General features: G+C 40.4%; 1 protein-coding gene across 1 annotated transcript in view; it reads right to left on the minus strand.

Annotated features, from left to right (window-relative positions):
• Nucleotides 1-19,200, minus strand: part of MSN (moesin) — a 76,956-nt gene that overhangs the window by 18,036 nt on the left and 39,720 nt on the right. Inside the window, exon 2 of the mRNA XM_037512315.2 lies at nucleotides 17,925-18,008. Coding sequence (XP_037368212.1) covers nucleotides 17,925-18,008 — 84 coding nt within the window. The remainder of the gene's footprint in view (nucleotides 1-17,924; nucleotides 18,009-19,200) is intronic.

Raw genomic sequence — 19,200 nt, forward strand, 5'->3', positions numbered from 1 at the left:
GGCCCCCATATTTAAGTATCTATTATTTACCAGTCACTGAAAACTGAACAGCACTGAGATAGTTGTTATATTCATTTTGTACATGAAGAAACTAAAGTTTACTGGGAAACATGTCTAGAACCCTAGTCTATGCTAGAATCCTAATGTGTATGAGTCCAACACCTGGACCCTACCTTTTCTATGATTCTCTCTCTTAATGCCAAAGGTTCATAGGGGCTTAAGGATCTGTAGGGTTCTTGATGTGACTAGATGCCTTATGAATCTTTTGGCCCAGATAGTTAACTTTGACCATCTCTCCACGTAGATATGGTTCCTGGCTTTCATATTAGCTCAGTCAACAACCACTTTGAAGAGAAGCCATATCCCTAAGTAACTGACCTTCTTTGCTCACTGACATATACATGGTAGTCACCCTTCCTTTCCATAGCTTAAATCAGGAAACCTGAGGAAGTCTCACTTCTGTCTCCCACTTGTGTGATCTGAGGGTACACGTACCCCTCTGAGTCTTAGCTTCCCCATAAACCAAGCTTCCTCATCTACTACAAGTAGTGTGGTATAAATAGCTTATTTTGTTTCCCAAATTCTCTCATTCTACTAATTAGATTACTTGTAATTGGTTAAGGAAGACAATCCCATTCCCACCCACATCTTGCTGACTTGAGTAACTGTGGACAAGTTTTGAAAAAATAAATGGGGGAGAGTGGTATGATAAGACTAAAAGACTACCAAGATTTGATGGCAAGTTGAGTCCCTGAGTCTAAGTCAATAAGCAGCAGGAATTGCCAGCAGCTTCTAGGTGAAGAATACAAAATACTCATGCTGAAATGTGATAGATTTTTTTTCTTTGAATATAATGAAGGGAGGGTATATGCAGAAAAGACTTTTTGAAGCACCTCTTAGCTCACCTGAGATCTAAGATAGAGTCAGATCAATAATCTAATGATTTTCCACATGGTTGCAAAAGGGTTGCAAAGAGACATTCCAAGAAAGCAATTCAGCCCCTGAAGAGAAAGAGACCCACTGAAGATGCTGAAGCACCAATAAGGGTGAGGATGCTAGCTAGGTTGTGGCGGGGGAGTGGACTTGGAACCAGCAGACTGGGAACAGAACTGGTAGAGCAGCAACTGGCCTTCGTTTGTACCAATAGTACAGGTGGACTCTAAGAGATCCCAGAATTAAAAAGGAGTGAGACATTTATGTCTTCTAGTGTTTTACCTATATTTTCTTCTATATATTTTATGGTTTCAGGTCTTATGTACAGTTCTTTTATCCATTTTGAATTGATTTTTGTGCACAGTGAGAGATAGTGGTCCAGTTTTACTTTTTTGCATGTGGTGGTCCAGTTTTCCCAGCACCATTTAGTGAACAAACTGTCCATGTTCAATTACATATTCTTTGCTCCTTTGTCAAAGATTAGTTGTAAATATAAATGAGGCTTTATTTCTGGGCTCTCTATTTGGTTCCATTGGTCTGTGTGTCTGTTTTTGTTCCAATACCAACTGTTTTAATTATTAAGGCTTTGTAATATAGCTTGAAGTTTGGAAGTGTGATACCTCCTTTCTCCTTTGTTTTTGTCAGTAGGGCTTTGGCTATTCACGGTTTTTTGTGGTTCCATATGAATTTCATCAATATATGTTCTAATTCTTTGAAGAATGTCATTGAGATTTTTTATTGGAATAGTATTGAATCTGTCAATTGCTTTTGGTAGGATGGCCATGTTAATAATGCTGATTCTTCCAATCCATGAGCAAGGGATTCTTTCCATTTCCTTGTGTCTTCTTCTATTTCTTTTCACAGTGTTTTAAAATTTTCTTTGTATAGATCCTTCACCTCTGTTGTTAGGTTTATTCCCAGTATTTGATTTTTTTGTTTCAATTATAAAAGGGATGGTTTTCTTGATTTCCTCTTCTTCAGATTGATTGATTGTGTATAGGAAGGTTACTGACATTTGCGTGTTGATTTTATATCCTGCTACTTTACTACACTGGTTGATTATTTTGAGTAGTTTTTCTGTGGAGTTTTTAGGGTTCTCTATATATTATCAATTTGTCTGCAAATAGAGATAGTTTTACTTCTTCTTTCCCTATTTGTATTCCTTGTATGTCTTTCTCTTGTCTTATTGTTCTGGCTAGGACCTCTAGTATATTGAAGAGCAGTGGTGAGACAGACTCAACACCCAAAGGAAAGAAAGTCAAGGAAGGAAAAGATAAAGACCTGGGATTACATCAAACTGAAATGCTTCTGTACAGCAGAAGAGACATTAACCAAAACAAAGAGACAGGTCACTGATTGGGAAAACATTTTTGCACTCCATATAACTGATAAGGGACTGATCACAAAGATATACAGAGAACTCACACTGGTCAACAAAAACAAAGTAAATATTCCAGTCAAGAAATAGGCAGAAATGGGGCCTCCCTGGTGACACAAGGGGTTAAGCATCGCACTATGAAGCAACCCGCAGCCTCTGCAGCACAAGTTCGATCCCTGGCCAGCCAGGGAGCATCCCACATGGCAAGGCAGACCTCTCCTGTCTTGCCCCCTGCTCCCCTCAGCAGTGTATTTCAGTCAGTCAGCCTGTTCTGTTCCCCACTCTGTCTCTGGTGAATCCTCTCACCCCCCACATCTTTGTCTGGTACCCCAGCTCTTGTATGCATAAATAATAAAAAAGTCTTAAAAAAAAGAAAGAAACAGGCAGAATAACTTAAAAGACATTTCTCCAAAGAGGAAATGTAAATGGCCAACAGGCATATGAAAATATGTTCAACATCCCTTATAATCAGGGAAATGTGAATCAAAAGCACATTGATATACCACCTTACACCAGTAAGAATGGCATATATATATATATATATATATATATAAACTAGCAACAACAAATGTTGGCGAGGATATGGTGAAAAAGGAACTCTCCTACATTGCTGGTGGGACTGCAAACTGGCCCAACCACTATGGAAGGCTGTCTGGAGGTTCCTCAGTCTATTAAAATGGAGCTACCATATGACCCAGCAATTCCACTCCTAGGGATCTACCCAAAGGACACAAAAACAGTGATTCAAAAGAACAACTATACCCAATGTTTATTGCAGCTCTAGTTACAATAGGTAAAACCTGGAAACAACCCAAATGCCCAAAAATAGATGACTGGATCAAGAACATGTGGTATATATACACAATGGAATATTATTCAGCAATCAAAAAGATAAACTCATGCCATTTGCAGCAACATGGATGGAGCTAGAAGGAATTATGCTCAGTGAAATAAGGCAGATGGAAAAAGAAAAATATTGGACGGTTTCACTTATAGCAGGAATATAGGGAAACCCAATAAGACATCAGTGTAAAAAATAAAAGCAGTACAAAACACAACAAAGCAAAAATGGACAATTATAAGTCAGAGACATCCTGCAGGGGATGAGGAAGGAGAGGGATCAGAGGGAGGGATGGAGGAGCACAGGGGAAAGAGGTGATGGTGCACAGGTGCATTGGTAAAGGAAATTCTATGGGGATTACACCAGAGGGGGTGTGGGGGGGAAACAAATATTGTTGAAAAATGAATAATGATGTAAGAATAATTTTTAAAAAGGAGTGAGACAGATACATACTACACAGACAGTTCCAGAGGTCTCAGGAGCAAGTTCCTTAGCCTTTCTTTTTGCACCATAGCATTACACTAGTGATATGGGTAGGGCTGTGATAAGAGGAAGTTCATGGAAGCCCAAATTGTTCTAGGATCTCTAATATCTCTGAGGAGAGGTTGGACAAAATAATACCTAAAGTGATTATCAAAAGAAAGACTTAAGTGTCAGTAGGGAATTTTAATCTCTCTGAGTATTACCTCTTCCCTTATGAACATAGAGAAATTATAAGCATATCAATTTTCCACTTCCATAGGCTTTAGGACTTGGAGAGATGAACAACGTCTCTCAGCCTCCACTGAAATCCCAAAGTGAGGAAGCGTAAGTGTAGGGAAAGGATGGGCCTCCCCTGTGGGTGCAGCTGTTGAGCACTGGGCTGTAAAACTGCCCACAGCCTCTGCAGTGCCAGTTTGATCCAAGCCACTGGCAAGGGTCCCACATGGCGCGCAGACCTCTCTTGCCATGCCCGCTGCTCCCCTCAGCAGTGTATTTTGTCAGTCTGCCTGCTCTGCTCCCCACTCTGGCTCTGGTGAATTATCTCACCCTCCCGCGCTTCTGACTGTACCCAGTGCCTAAATAAATAAATAAATCTTAAAAAAAAATGTAGGGGAGGGAAATATGGTCTGAAGTCAAAATTGAGATTGAAAAGGAATACATAAAACCAATGATATCAGGACCCAGGCTATCAGGAAATCTCCAATTAAAGTCCACAGGGTGCTGGGAATCATTCGATCAGGCAACTCTTGGACACATTTCTATAAGTTAGAAATGAGGCCAAGCTTTGCTTATTTGCAGTCGAAGTTTCTACTCCAGAGGAAAGAGAAACCTCATTTTCTAGTGGGAAAGAGTATCTAGGTTCAAGTTACTAGGGCCTTACCATTCCACTCAGAGAAATGGTTCCATCTCTGAGAAAGAAATTCATTCGTGGCTCCCTTTGACCCCAAACAACCAGCTCATCTGGCATGAGCTAGCATTTCTCAAAGCTGCCATCGAATAAATTCTTAAACAGCAGAAAATATTAAATGCATATACCCAGGGGACAAGAGGAAAGGGTTCAATTACGTGGCTGCAAATCCAAATTTCTTTAAAATCTCCGGTTTAGTCTTCATCAGTGCTACAAAGTTTATATTCAATTGCTTAAGTATCTATGTTTTAATAATGACATTGATAACATCTACAAGTAACGCTGATGTTTACACTTCATGCCACAGCTCGGTGTGCCACTAGAACCTACCACATGAACCTAGAACGGCCGGGACTTCAGTTTTCCAAGATACTGGCTATGGATTCTATTTAGTCATACACCCCCCTAAAAAACAAAAACTAAAAAAAAAAAAAAAAACAAAACAAAAAGCAAAAAAACAAAGAAAAACAAAGGGACTGTGGATCATTATAGGGTTCAAGCAGCATAAACTGAAAAACTAGGCAACAGTGAGGGGAAGAGATTTGCTTTTGAGAAAATCCTCACTAAATCCCCCATGGATCTGTTTGACTAAACAAGCTAGTGATGCCATTAGCCACTCACTTCAGAAGCACAGAGCTTGATCAGGAAGCAAGGCTGGAGCCTCAAGAGAAAACTGCATGAGAAATTATATGCAAAACTACATCAATGGCCAAACTGAAATCCCATTAATGGGTTTGGCAGCAGCTGCATCAACCATCCACCCAAAAGTGTATCAATGTACAACTAAAATTTTCCAGGAGGGGCTGACACCATCACTGCACTGACTACTCTATACTGCCTGTGCTCAAGTGGCCACCTGCTTTATGGCACAGAACACTCAGCTAGGGTTCTAAATTTAAGAATCAAATGTTCCTCCACTCAGAATGGGGACAGACAAAGGCCAGATCAGAGGACACAGCTAACAACAGTCACTAGGAAAATTGGAAATGCTCTATGCCTTGATTCAAGCCAGTATACAACTTCTTAGCTATCTGACCCTAGAAAGGTCTTTATCCCTCTCTAAGCCTCTGTTTCTCATCTATAAGACATAAAAAGGGGGATACTGCCATTAAATAATAGATGTTAGCTAGTTTGTAAAATAAAATTTGGCAGAAAAGAATTGCTGCCTTCAATGCAACAGTCCATGAAACCTAAGTACTTTATTGAGCCAGAAAATCTTCCGAGTTTTGTGACTTCCCACCACCAATGCAACTTCTATCTGGTTAGATAGCCATTAATAAGAACAACCAAACATCAGAATGCCTCCTGGAACCAGGCATTTTACTTAAGGATTAAATAACGCCAGAAAATCTCTGAGATTAGTGTGACTATCTTTTTATGGAGGAAGTCTGTAAGGTCACAGAGGTAAACAGCAGGGCAGAATTTGAACTCAACGCTCAAACTAAATCTCGTGCTCTATGTACCAACTCTAAACATAACCGAAGGATGGAGGGTGTTTCTTTCCTTCTATGTAGGAGGGGAATTGCAAGTATTTTCTACGCTTCCATAAGTAAGGCACTCCAAGTTCTGTAAAGGCATTAGATGGTGCTTGCTAGGCAGAAAGATTCTCCTTGAAACACAGTAGACCTTCAGTCAATATTGATTCAGTCTGTATTTCATCTCTCTTCTAAAGCTTATAACCTTGAAGGGAAGGGGCATGTATAAGTAGACTGGAGCAAGCAATAGAGACCCTGGCTGAGGAGGAGCCAGGCAGCGGGTTCTCAAAATGGAGCTCCAGGTGGTAGTATTGCCTCCTAGTGACACCTAGGTAATCAAGAGACCTCTTACGAACCTCAGGCTTTAGAATTGTGGTAAGTGACATAATTCACTGTAGCAAAATATATTCTTTCCATTTTCAAGCTGTAAGTACACTTAACAAGAAGAAACAAAGGAAAACTCATTGAACTGTAAGCCCCACTTTCCTTTCCCACTAGGTTCTGGGCCTCCTCAAGCTATGGCTTCCCATTGTTGCCTATTAATTACTCTTGGTGCCAAAAAGGGTGATTTCTTTCTGGTGAGCCTCCTCTCTGGCCATCAGCCAGACAACTGGTAGGTTCCCAGATGACTTCAGAGCTTCTGCCAGAATGGCCTCCTTGAATGATGGATCTCAAAGGCCAGGCAGAAAAGACTTCCTCCCTTATGCCTCAAGTTAGAAAGTGGAAGAGATTATACCCCCCAATAGCCTATGAACATGTATCTTTGCAGATTTTCCCTTGGTTCCAAGAGTGCCAAATGTGTGATTCCTTGTCTGAATTAAAAGATTTTCCTTTGTAGCTTTCACGAATGGAGTCTCCGTGCTTCCCCTTGACCTCAAGTATATTACTGTACCCTCCTTCCTATGACAGCCCTGTAGAGATATCAAGACAGAGAATGTACTTCTGAGCCTTTTTCAAACCAGCTTCATTTAGCACAAGCAGTTTAGTAAAGTAGGGGGAAAACACAGTTTTGCAGCCATAGCTGTATTTGGAACTCCCCTATCACAACTTACTAATTACATTACCTAGAGTGTATTCTTTCACCTCTTATAAGCAGTATCCATGTGAGGATTAAAGTACTTAGCCAGGGTTAGTGCAGTTCAATAAATGATATTTCTCAAAACCTTGCTGATCTTCCAGATGAATTTCCTTGTTTTCTGCCTTCCCTTGCTCCAACCAGTATGAAAGATTCAAGTCTCCCAACACTAGCATACCAGTCTGCTCAAGGCTCCCTACCATCTTGGCTTCCCCCAGAACCATATCCACAGTAAATAAGCCAAATCAACACTAATGAAAAATTACCAGGTCTTGTGTTTTCTCAAAGTTAAGAAACCTTTTGGTTCAAGGATTTTTCTGCCCTAGGCTCTAAAATTAGGCCTTCCTCAACCTCCGCAGCAACTGGACAATGTAATTGGACAAAGTCCCCAGCATAGAGGGCAGGGGATGGTATTATTTGGCTTGCAAGTGTCAGGATGTAGAAGCAGGGCTCTGGGAAGGAGTCTGAGTAGAAGTCAATGGAGCCTCAGCTTCCCAGCTGCACCATAAAATCCACACTGGCTGATATCTTCCCATCTATACTTGCTACTCAGAATGATATTGATATCTGCAGCAAATGGCCTAACAGCATTCTCCCTTTGTCCCAGAAATAATAAGAAGTCTGTTTAGAATGAGATGCCCCCTGACAAGGAGCTTTCCCCTCTCTAAGCTTTAGCATATGCTAACTGTTAATCATATTTAAGTGAGACATTTCCCCACTTTTTGCAGAAAGGAGTCATCTGAAATCCAAATAGTAGGGTTAGAAATGGGAAATTAGATGTGGAGTAAAGAAAAAAATGCCAGGATAAGTTTTTAAGAGATAACCAGATTTGAGAGATCAGTTAGACACTGTACAGATGGGGAAAATGAGGGGGAAAAGGGGGAAGGCCTTGCAGGAGTAGAGTCTAGTCCTAGGACCCGAGATTTCTAACTTTCTATCAGTGCCCTTGGACTTCACCAGGCTGTCTCTACAAAAGCTTTCCAGTACAAAAATCTGTATGCAAAGGAAGAAAGCAAAACCTTAATATAAATAAAATGCATTAAAACTAGCATTATAATCACTTGCAAACTATGTGAACACAAGCATATTACTTTAATTGTAATAAATGTGTTTAAAAATTTCTCTAATTTGTACTTTCACTAATTAAATATCAAAGATCAGATGTTTCACATAACATTTCTCTATTTGTACATGTTTTTTTTTTTCTTCCAAGTTTCAGGTATTTATTAATCAGTATAAACCCCAATACAATACAATACATCAACATGATTCTGTGCATTTAGAGGGAACTATTTTTGGTTAAGTGGGAAATTGTGCAGATGGCTTTCTGGAAGACCTTCATTTTAGCAGCTTTATAGTAAAATATTTCATTTAGAAGTTTGGACTTTCTTCAGTTTGCTGTCATCTTCATTCACTGAGTAAGACTTGTATTGATCACTGAGACCTGGTTTGTCCAGGGTTCTCGATTATTCTTTCTGTCCCAATTGACATCTGGACTGAACAAAGCCAGATGGATGACATACAGTGCTGCTCCAGTACCTCTAGTTCCAATAAATGCAAAGAGGGGGATCAAGGTAGGATGCTTCTTGGTGTAACTGAGAATCTGACGGAACACGGTTGTGAGAGGGAGAGGCCTTGGGCCAAGGAGAGGTGAACAAATCATCAATACCCTGGATGAAGTCATTGCAGCAAAGCTGTGTGAATGCCCAAAGTCCTATTTGTATTTCTTATTATCTTTCTCACTTATTTCTAATTTATCTTTTTGAATTTCCAAATCCTTACAAACCACTGTAACATGGTTTGGTGTAATAGATGAAATATAAATAATACACACTTTCATAAACTCATAAAAATCCCTTTGGATGAGAAAACTAACCAAGAGAGGTTTAAAATTTTTCCAAACAGAAACATCAATTCCAAAGAGCACCTGCACCCCTATGTTTATAGCAGCACTATTTACCATACCTAAGCTTTGGAAACAACCCAAATGCCCAAAAATAGATGACTGGATCAAGAAGATGTGGTACATATATACCATGGAATATTACTCAGCATTCAAAAAAGGTAAACACATGCAATTTGCAGCAACATAGATGGCGCTGGAAGGGATCATGCTCAGCGAAATAAGCCCGAAAGTAAAAGAAAAATACCGGATGGTCTCACTCATAGCAGGAATCTAGAAAACTTAAATAAGGGACCAGGAAAATGAATAACTATAAGAAAGTGAAAATCAAAATCAACAAAAAACTATGAACCAGAGACATTCTATGGGGGGAAGGGGGCGGGAGGGGAGGGATTGGGGTCAAAATAAGGGGGTTGCAATTGTATGGGGAATATAAAAATAAAATTTATTATAAAAAAAATAAAACTGGATCATAAAATAAATAAATAAATAAGCAAATAAATAAATAAATAAATAAATTTTCCAAAGACCTACTTAGGAAAATGAAGATTTTGTTTAAAAGATATGGTATACAAAATGCTTGTCATGTTCCAGGCATGCAGTAAGCCCTGGTCAAATGTTAACTCTCATTGGCTATAAACAGTTTTCTCACTCTACCATGTGACATCAGGGATGCTGGGTGCAAGCGCAAGTTGTCCTCAGATTTCCAGCCATCCCTTCAATCTGTTTACATGGAGATCTGAATAGAAAACAGACCCCTACCAACCTCATCTCTATTCTTGTATCTTTCCTTTCACCTGACAGGAATATTAACAGAAATAAAATTAACTCATTTGAATACAACCTCTTTCTCTTTCTTCCTTCCCCTTTGCAACTCTGGGGGAGTTTACAGATAGTACAGGCAATCAGAGTACAAATGATAAAGAGAAACAAGAGGGCCTGTAGTATCTGTGAAGATGACAAGTAATCTCTACATCCTAGACAATGTCAGACACTGACCTCACCAGAGGCTGGTGGAGAAAGGGGTTAACAGCCCATTTGGAAGGGTCCCAGCCTCTGAAAATGGGAGCCCCCATTTTCACCTCTGGAATTCTAGCCACAGGTGTACATTGCCTTGGCCCCTGGAGAGTATTTGAACGCTCTAAGGTTTTGTGCTCCCCACTTAGCTATTGTATTATATAGTACATTTCTACAGATAATGATGATTCATAGTAAAGGGATACCCCTTGGGCTGGAATTGGGAAAAATCAGCATTATCTTCACGGAATACCTGCAGTAGGTAAGCACCCTCCTAACACATTCATCACTCCCAATGATGACCTAAGTCCCAATATTCCTTTGAAGTATATAAAGATCATACTACCTCAGGGAGAATAAGTTGGTTTCCTTCTACCAAGAAGGAAAAAAAAAAATGACAGAGACAAGGTGGTGAAGTGGTAAGAAAGTGAGTTTCAAATCACAGCAGGATACCAGCTAGATGCAAGTAAGTCATTTAATTGATAAGCCTCATTATTAGAAAGCAGGAAATATCGGTTGGGGGCGGAGCAACATGGTGGCGAGGAGACGCTGCGAGTAAGATCTCCCATTAAAAAAAGTTAATAGGGAGGAAAAGCGGCAGGTCCCAGTGAGAACCGGGACACGGAAGATAAACAGACGACTCCAGCAAACTGCCCGAAGAAGAAAGTGGCCATAAAAGAGGACCAGAAGGGAGGGAAGCGCAGAACCCTGCTCCCCTCCCCCGCCCACAGAGGCGGCACTCTCCAACCGGCAGAGAGGAGGAAAACAACAAACTAAAACTGCCAACAAGAACAAAGGACGCAGCAAGCGGGACTGTGAGTGGAAAGGAACTATTGCAGCCACCACACCCTGTGAACGGGAGCTGTGGAGAACCCCCGCAGGATCCGCCACGGAGGTGAGCTCCGGGCGCCATTGAAGAGAGCCCCGCCCAGGAGGAGACCAGCACCAGCACACAGCCCCAGCCACCTGGTAAGCCTGCACGGAAAGTGGCGCGTCGGAAAAACAGACGCGGAGCGGGATTGCGCGGGGAAAGCGGCGCGGATTGCGCGGATCGGATCGCAGCTGCCCAGGTCCCTGCACCTGCAACCTAGGCTTGCGGGGAGACGACCTAGGCTTGTGGGGAGACGCACGGAGGCCCTCCCGGAGTGAGCAGGAACCAGGCGCCCAGGCAGGGGAGCGGGATTCAAAAGGCGCCATTCCCGCGCCACTGATCTGGGCTACAGCCCGAGTCCTGGAACTGAGGGCTTTGGAACTGAGACCTGGGGCACGAAATTAGGGGCGTGGGTTCCCCACGATGGTGGGGCACAAGGCAGACACAGCACCCCAAAGCCGTTGAGGTGTACCCTACCATCCCTGCTCTGCTCCCTGTCCCACTGGGTGGAAAATCAGCTCCCCAAGGGCTCCAGGAGAGATCTCTGGCGCCACCTAGCGACTTGAAGCCAGCACAGGCTCCTGAAGCAGCTAGTGGCCAGCTGGGGAGTTAGCCCACGCCGGGCCCCTTCCGAACAAGTAGTCTGAGCCCACAGGGAGACCGAGCACCCAAAGCCGGGGCAGACCAAGCACGCAGAAGAGTGTGCCTGAGACCGGACGCGCAGGGAGTGTGTCCCACATCACCATTATAGAATAGGGATATTTCTTCAGTAAAGACTACCTGCAGAAGGCTTCCTCAGGAGCCAGAGGTGAGCGGGGGAAGTTCGCCCACGCCAGAACCCCTCTGGCCTGCAGTCCAAGCCCAGAGGGGGAGCAGGAATCCACCGCCGGGGCAGACCAGGCGCACAGGGGAGTGTGTCCCCACATCGGCATTTTAGAACAGGGACCTTTCTCCAGTAAAGACTGCTTGAAACTGACAGATGACTCCTGGAGGAACCAGGGGGGAGCAGAGAAGCCCACCCAAGACAACTACACAGTGTCCCAACGCATACGGCAAATTAGAAAACAGACAGTAGGGAGGAGAAGAACCACACGCAACCTAGCAACTCTCCAGAGAAAAAGCACACCACAAAAAGAAAACCAGCCCCCAGATGGCAACGACAGTAACTTGGAAGAACTTCTGAGCCTTCCAGAAAGAGAATTTAAAATTGCCGTGATTAAAAAACTGACAGAAGTCATAAAGGAAAACAATGATAAGGGAAAAATAATCAACGATCAGAAGAATGAAATTGAGTCCCTAAAGAGGGAAGTAAAAGAAATGCAGGAGATCAAAGAATTAATGGAAGAACTAAAGAATTCTGGGAAAAGCAATGAAAGCAGAATTGATGAAATGGAAGAACGAATAAGTACTCTTGAAGACACAGAAATAAAAAGAACCAAAACAGAAAAGGAAAGAGAAGTACGAAGGAAAAAGAATGAAGAAAGACTTCGGGAACTATCTGACTCCATGAGGAAAGGAAATATAAGAGTTATAGGAATACCAGAAGGAGAGGAGAGAAAAGTAGGAACAGAGAAAATATTCAAAGAGATAATTGAAGAGAACTTCCCAAATGTGAAGGAGGAGCTGAAAATTGATATACAAAAAGCAAGAAGAACACCAAACTTCCACGACGAAAGGAAAAATACAGCAAGACACATAATAGTAAAGCTCCCAAGAATCCAGGACAAGGAAAAAATAATGAAGCTGGCAAGAGGGAAGAAACAGATAACATTCAAAGGAAAGCCAATCAGGCTGACATCAGACTTCTCCGAAGAAACACTACGGGCAAGGAGAGAGTGGAGGGACATAGTCAACAGACTCCAAGAAAACAGATGCCAACCAAGAATACTCTATCCCGCAAAGCTCTCCTTCCTCTTTGAAGAAAGAATATGGACTTTCCCAGACAAACAGAAACTCCGGAATTTCATTGCAACTAAACCCCCACTCCAAAAAATACTACAAGGAGTCCTAAAGCCAGAACCTCAGAGGGACGAATAACAATGAAAGAAGGCCAAAAAAAAAAAAGTTATTAAAAGAATAAATAAATAAAATCAAAGAAAGACAAACACAATGGCAAATACAGATGTTAACATATCAATATTAACTCTAAATGTAAATGGACTAAACTCTTCAATAAAAAGACACAGAGTTGCAGCCTGGATTAAGAAACAAAACCCAACCTTTTGCTGTCTCCAGGAAACACATTTAGCTACAAAAGATAAAAATAGGCTCAAAGTTAAAGGATGGAAAACAATCCTACAAGCAAATGGACCAAAAAAGAAAGCAGGAACAGCTATACTTATATCAGATAAAACAGACTTCAAACTCAAAAAGATAAAAAGAGACCCCAATGGTCACTACATTATGATCAAGGGGACAATACTTCAAGAAGAAATAACACTCATTAACATATACTCACCAAACGAAGGAGCACCAAAATATATCAGACAACTGTTGTCCTCTCTGAAAACAGACATCAGAGAAAACACATACGTAGTGGGAGACTTCAACACACCACTATCAACAATGGATAGATCAACAAGACAAAAAATAAGTAAAGAAACCAAAGCTCTAAATAAGGACCTAGAGCAATTGGGCTTAACAGACATCTATAGAACACTAAACCCCAAAAAAACGGAGTACACATTTTTCTCAAGCGCACATGGATCATTCTCCAGGATCGATCACATACTGGGGAACAAGACAAACATCAACAGATACACCAAGATTGAAATCATATCAACCATCTTTTCTGACCATGAAGGCATCAAACTAGAAATAAACCATAAAAAGAAGGCAAGGAACTTTCCTACCTCATGGAGATTAAAAACCACACTACTGGAAGACCACTGGACTAATGAGGAGATGAAAGAAGAAATTAAAAAATTTTTTGAATTGAACGACAAGGAGGACACCAATATCCTAAATGTATGGGATGCAGCAAAAGCAGTAATAAGAGGAAAATATATAGCAATAGAAGCTCACATCAAGAAACAAGAAAGAACTCAAAGAAACAACCTAATCTCGAAGCTCAAAGATCTAGAAAAAGAACAACAAAAAAACCCCAAAACCAGTAGAAGAAAAGAAATAATAAAAACCAAGGCAGAAATAAATGAAATTGAAACTAAAAAAACAATCCAAAAGATCAATGAAACCAAGAGCTGGTTCTTTGAAAAAATCAATAAAATAGACAAACCCCTAGCCAGGCTCACAAAGGAAAAAAGGGAGAAAGCACAAATAAACAGGATCATCAATGAAAGAGGAGAAATCACAACGGACACAGCAGAAATCAAAAGAATAATCAGTAACTACTATGAACAGTTATATGGAAACAAGTTTAACAATATAGAGGAGATGGACAAATTCCTACAACTCTACAACCACCCAAAGCTAGATAAAGAAGAAATAGAACACCTAAACAGACCAATTACAATTAGCGAAATTGAAATGGTAATCAAAAACCTCCCCAAAAACAAAAGCCCAGGACCTGATGGATTTACAAATGAATTCTACCAAACATTCAGAGACGAATTAGTGCCTATCCTTCACAAACTCTTCCAAAAAATTGAGAAGGAAGGGACAATACCAAACACGTTCTATGAAGCCAACATTACACTAATACCAAAACCGAACAAGGACAACACAAAAAAGGAAAACTACAGGCCAATCTCCCTAATGAACACTGATGCAAAAATCCTCAATAAAATTTTAGCCATCAGAATCCAACAATGTATCCATAAGATAATTCACCACGACCAAGTAGGATTCATTCCAGGGACACAAGGATGGTTTAACATCCGAAAATCAATCAACATTATCCAACATATCAACAAAAAGAAATATAAAAACCATATGATAATATCAATAGATGCTGAGAAAGCTTTCGACAAAGTGCAACACCCATTCATGATAAAAGCCCTTGAAATTCTTGGGATACAAGGAACATACCTTAACATCATAAAGGCCATCTATGACAAGCCAACAGCCAGTATCATTCTCAATGGTGAAAAGCTGAAAGCAATTCCATTAAGATCTGGAACAAGACAAGGATGTCCACTCTCACCACTGCTTTTCAATATAATACTGGAAGTCCTAGCCAGGGCAATAAGACAAGAGAAAGACATCCAAGGAATCCAAATAGGAAAAGAAGAAGTCAAACTATCACTATTTGCAGATGATATGATATTATACATAGAGAACCCCAAAAACTCCACAGAAAAGCTAATTCAACTCATCAATCAGTTCAGTAAAGTGGCAGGATACAAAATCAACACGCAAAAGTCAGTAGCCTTCCTATACACAAACAATAAATCTGAAGAAGAAGAAATCAAAAAAAACATCCCTTTCGTTATTGAAACAAAAAAAATCAAATATTTGGGAATAAATCTAACAAAAGAGGTAAAGGACCTATACAAAGAAAACTATAAAACACTGTTAAAAGAAATAGAAGAAGACACAAAGAAATGGAGAGATATCCCCTGCTCATGGATTGGAAGAATAAACATTATTAAAATGGCCATCCTTCCAAAAGCAATATACAGATTCAATGCTATTCCAATCAAAATTTCAATGTCATTCTTCAAAGAAATAGAACAATTATTGATGAAATTCATATGGAATCACAAAAAACCCCGAATAGCCAAAGCTCTCCTGAAAAAAAAAAGAAGGGAATGGAGGCATCACACTCCCAGACTTCAAACTATACTACAAAGCCATAATCATCAAAACTGCATGGTATTGGAACAAGAACAGACATACAGACCAATGGAATCGAATAGAAAATCCAGAAATAAACCCACAGATTTATGGTCAACTAATCTTTGACAAAGGAGCAAAGACTATGCATTGGAGCAAAGAAAGTTTGTTCAATAAATGGTGCTGGGAAAACTGGGTCGCTACATGCAAAAGAATGAAGCTTGACCACTACCTCACACCATACACAAAAATCAACTCAAAATGGATTAAAGAATTAGACATAAGACCTGAAACCATAAAATATATAGAAGGAAATATAGGCAAAACACTACGTGATTTGCACATCAAAGACATCTTTACAGACACATCACCCAAAGCAGTGATAGTGAAGGCGAAGATAAACAGCTGGGACTACATCAAATTAAAGAGCTTCTGCACAGCAAAAGAGACAATAACAAAAACAAAGAGAAACCCCACCAACTGGGAGAACATTTTTACACCCAACACTAATGATAAAGGACTGATCACAAAAATCTGCAAAGAGCTGATGAGACTCAACAACAACAAAGAAAATAATCCAGTCAAAAAATGGGCAGAAGAGCTAAAAAGAAACTTCTCTGAAGAGGAAATGCAAATGGCCAACAGGCATATGAAAAAATGTTCAACATCACTTGTCATCAGGGAAATGCAAATCAAAACTACCATGAGATACCATCTTACTCCAGTGAGAATGGCACATATTAAAAAAACTAGCAACAACAAATGTTGGCGAGGGTGTGGAGAAAAAGGAACTCTTCTGCACTGTTGGTGGGAGTGCAAACTGGTCCAACCACTATGGAGAGCTGTGTGGAGATTTCTGGACCTACTAAACATAGAGCTTCCATATGATCCAGCAATTCCACTCCTAGGTAGTTACCCAAAGGACACAGAAACATCAATTCCAAAGAACACCTGCACCCCTATGTTTATAGCAGCACTGTTTACAATAGCTAAGCTTTGGAAACAACCCAAATGCCCAAAAAATAGATGACTGGATCAAGAAGATGTGGTACATATATACCATGGAATATTACTCAGCATTCAAAAAAGATAAACACATGCAATTTGCAGCAACATGGATGGCGCTGGAAGGGATCATGCTCAGCGAAATAAGCCAAAAAGAAAAAGAAAAATACCGGATGGTCTCACTCATAGCAGGAATCTAGAAAACTTAAATAAGGGACCAGGAAAATGAATAACTATAAGAAAGTGAAAATCAAAATCAACAAAAAACTATGAACCAGAGACACTTTTAGGGGGGCAGGGGCGGGAGGGGAGGGATTGGGTCAGAATGGGGGCGCTGCAATTGTATGGGGAATATAACAATAAAATTTATTATCTAATAAAAAAAAAAGCAGGAAAGATCACTTACACTTCTCACAGTTGAGATAAAGGCTCACATAAAACAATTTTTAGAGCATTTAGCAGTGACATACTCCACTTCTCTACTCTCCCATGTTCAGGACCAGGGATAGGATTAATTCAGGGCCATCTAGAATATAGGCTGTCCAAGTCAAACTGACTTCCTTTGTTAGTAAGACTGGGATCAGCCTTTGCTTTTTGTTTTGTTTTGTTACGTTTTGTTTTGTTTTGTTTGGGGGGGGCAAGGAGTAGAAATAAGATTTATTTGAGTTTTAGTCATACTAATTCATCATCTTGCCAGTGATAGTCTCTTTTTTTCTCTCTAAAATAAATATTTTTGTCAATTAAAGTATCAATGACAGGGCCTCCCTGGTGGCACAGGCGGTTGAGCGCTGTACTGAGAAGCTGTCCACAGCATCTGCAGCATGGGTACAATCTCAGCCAGCCGGGGAGAAACCCACATGGCAAGCAGACCTCTCCTGTCTCACACACTGCTCTCCTCAGCAGTGTATTTCGTCAGTCTGCCTGTTCTGTTCCCTGCTCTATCTCTGGTGAATCCTTTCACCCTCCCACACATCTGGTCTGTACCCCGTTCATGTATAAATAAAAATAAATCTTTAAAAAAATAAAGTATCAATGACAGATAATATAAGTTACATGACATGACATCATCAAATGCTTATCATTCTATTTTTTTTTTATTTTTAATATATTTTTTACATTGTTGTTCATTTTTAAACAATGATTTCTTGCCCCTTCCCCCTCAGGTGCAGTCCCCATAGAATTTCCCTTTGTTTTGACTTATCTTGGAGGGGCAAGTAAAAAAGACTCCCAAGAAGGGAGCTTTGTGGGGAAAGCTACTGGGAGAAGTAGAAGAGGCTAAGAAGCAATGAGTCCTTCCCTTACCTGGTCAAACAGCTGTTTCCCAGTGGTGTTGGGCTGGATGGCAAACTCCAGCTCTGCATCCATGGTGGTCACACGCACATTGATCTAGGATGAGATCAAAAGAGGCAAGTCAGTTGTCTGGCTTTGTGGCAGAGCCAAGGACAAATGTCTTTTCAATCATAAAGGAGGGAAGTAGGATGCTAAGGACCTGAGCAAGTTAGATATTGATGTGGAGGAAGGGAGAATACTGAAACAGCCAACCAACTCAGCCTTTGATCCCAACTAGCTTACTGATGATGATGATGATGATGATGATGATAAACCACAGCCACAGAGCAAGGGGCAAACAGACGGATACAAATCAGGATAATCTCAAAATAAAGTAAGTGTTTCCAGAAAGCCTTTCCCACCTATTTCAGCCAGCCTGAGTCCACAGCATTCTTCCAATTCTGATTTACAGCCTGGATTGTCTACAGTACTGGTCTCTGCTGAGGCATGTTAAGGGCAGGATAAAGAACACTGGGTTCCTAGCCTAGCACTGTAACTGGTTCAATCTACAGCCTTGGATAAGTCTTATTATTTTTCTAGCCCTTAGTTCCCCTCACATAAACAAGGGCAGGAATAGTGGGGAAGGGTGTTGGGAGAGTGCAATTACACTAGGTGATCACCAGGGGCCTTTTCAGTATTAACATCTATATTCTTATACACTGGCATGCATTGTTAATGCTTTCTGTATTTATGTTTCATTGGCCTCCCCAGGCACAAGAGAGGAAAGAGACCTTAGCAGAGGTAGGTATGAGTAGCATAGAGATGGATAGGCATAGACTCAGATGAAAATAACAGGAAGTCACATATAGTATTTCACAGGCACTTAAAAAGTATTCCCCACCTTTTCAAATAAATCCCCCTAACCTAGGTCAATGATAGCTGAAATTTCATCAGTAGAGATTTATTTGTTCCTTTGGTAAAAAACTTAATGGTGGTAATAGTAATAGCAACAACAAGCATCAGCTTTCATATATGGAGATTTACTACTCACTAGGTGTTTCATACATACTACCCCATTTATGATGAACAATCATTCCACACTGGGAATGACAAATAGATATTTTCCTAAAGTCACAACACTAGTAAGTGAGGAAGAGAGGGTTTTGGTTCTAAGTTTAAATCTCACAATTTAAACTAATGTTAAATATCTCTTGTTGAATATTTTTGTTTAAGTAACCTATAGTCTACAGTCATAAGATGGTTTATTATATGGTCATATAAAATATTCATGGAGACTACTTCATGTCCA

Source organism: Talpa occidentalis, unplaced genomic scaffold (assembly GCF_014898055.3).
Source record: "Talpa occidentalis isolate TD23 unplaced genomic scaffold, MPIMG_talOcc4v2.1 talOcc4.15, whole genome shotgun sequence".
NCBI classification, from domain to species: Eukaryota; Metazoa; Chordata; class Mammalia; order Eulipotyphla; family Talpidae; genus Talpa; species Talpa occidentalis.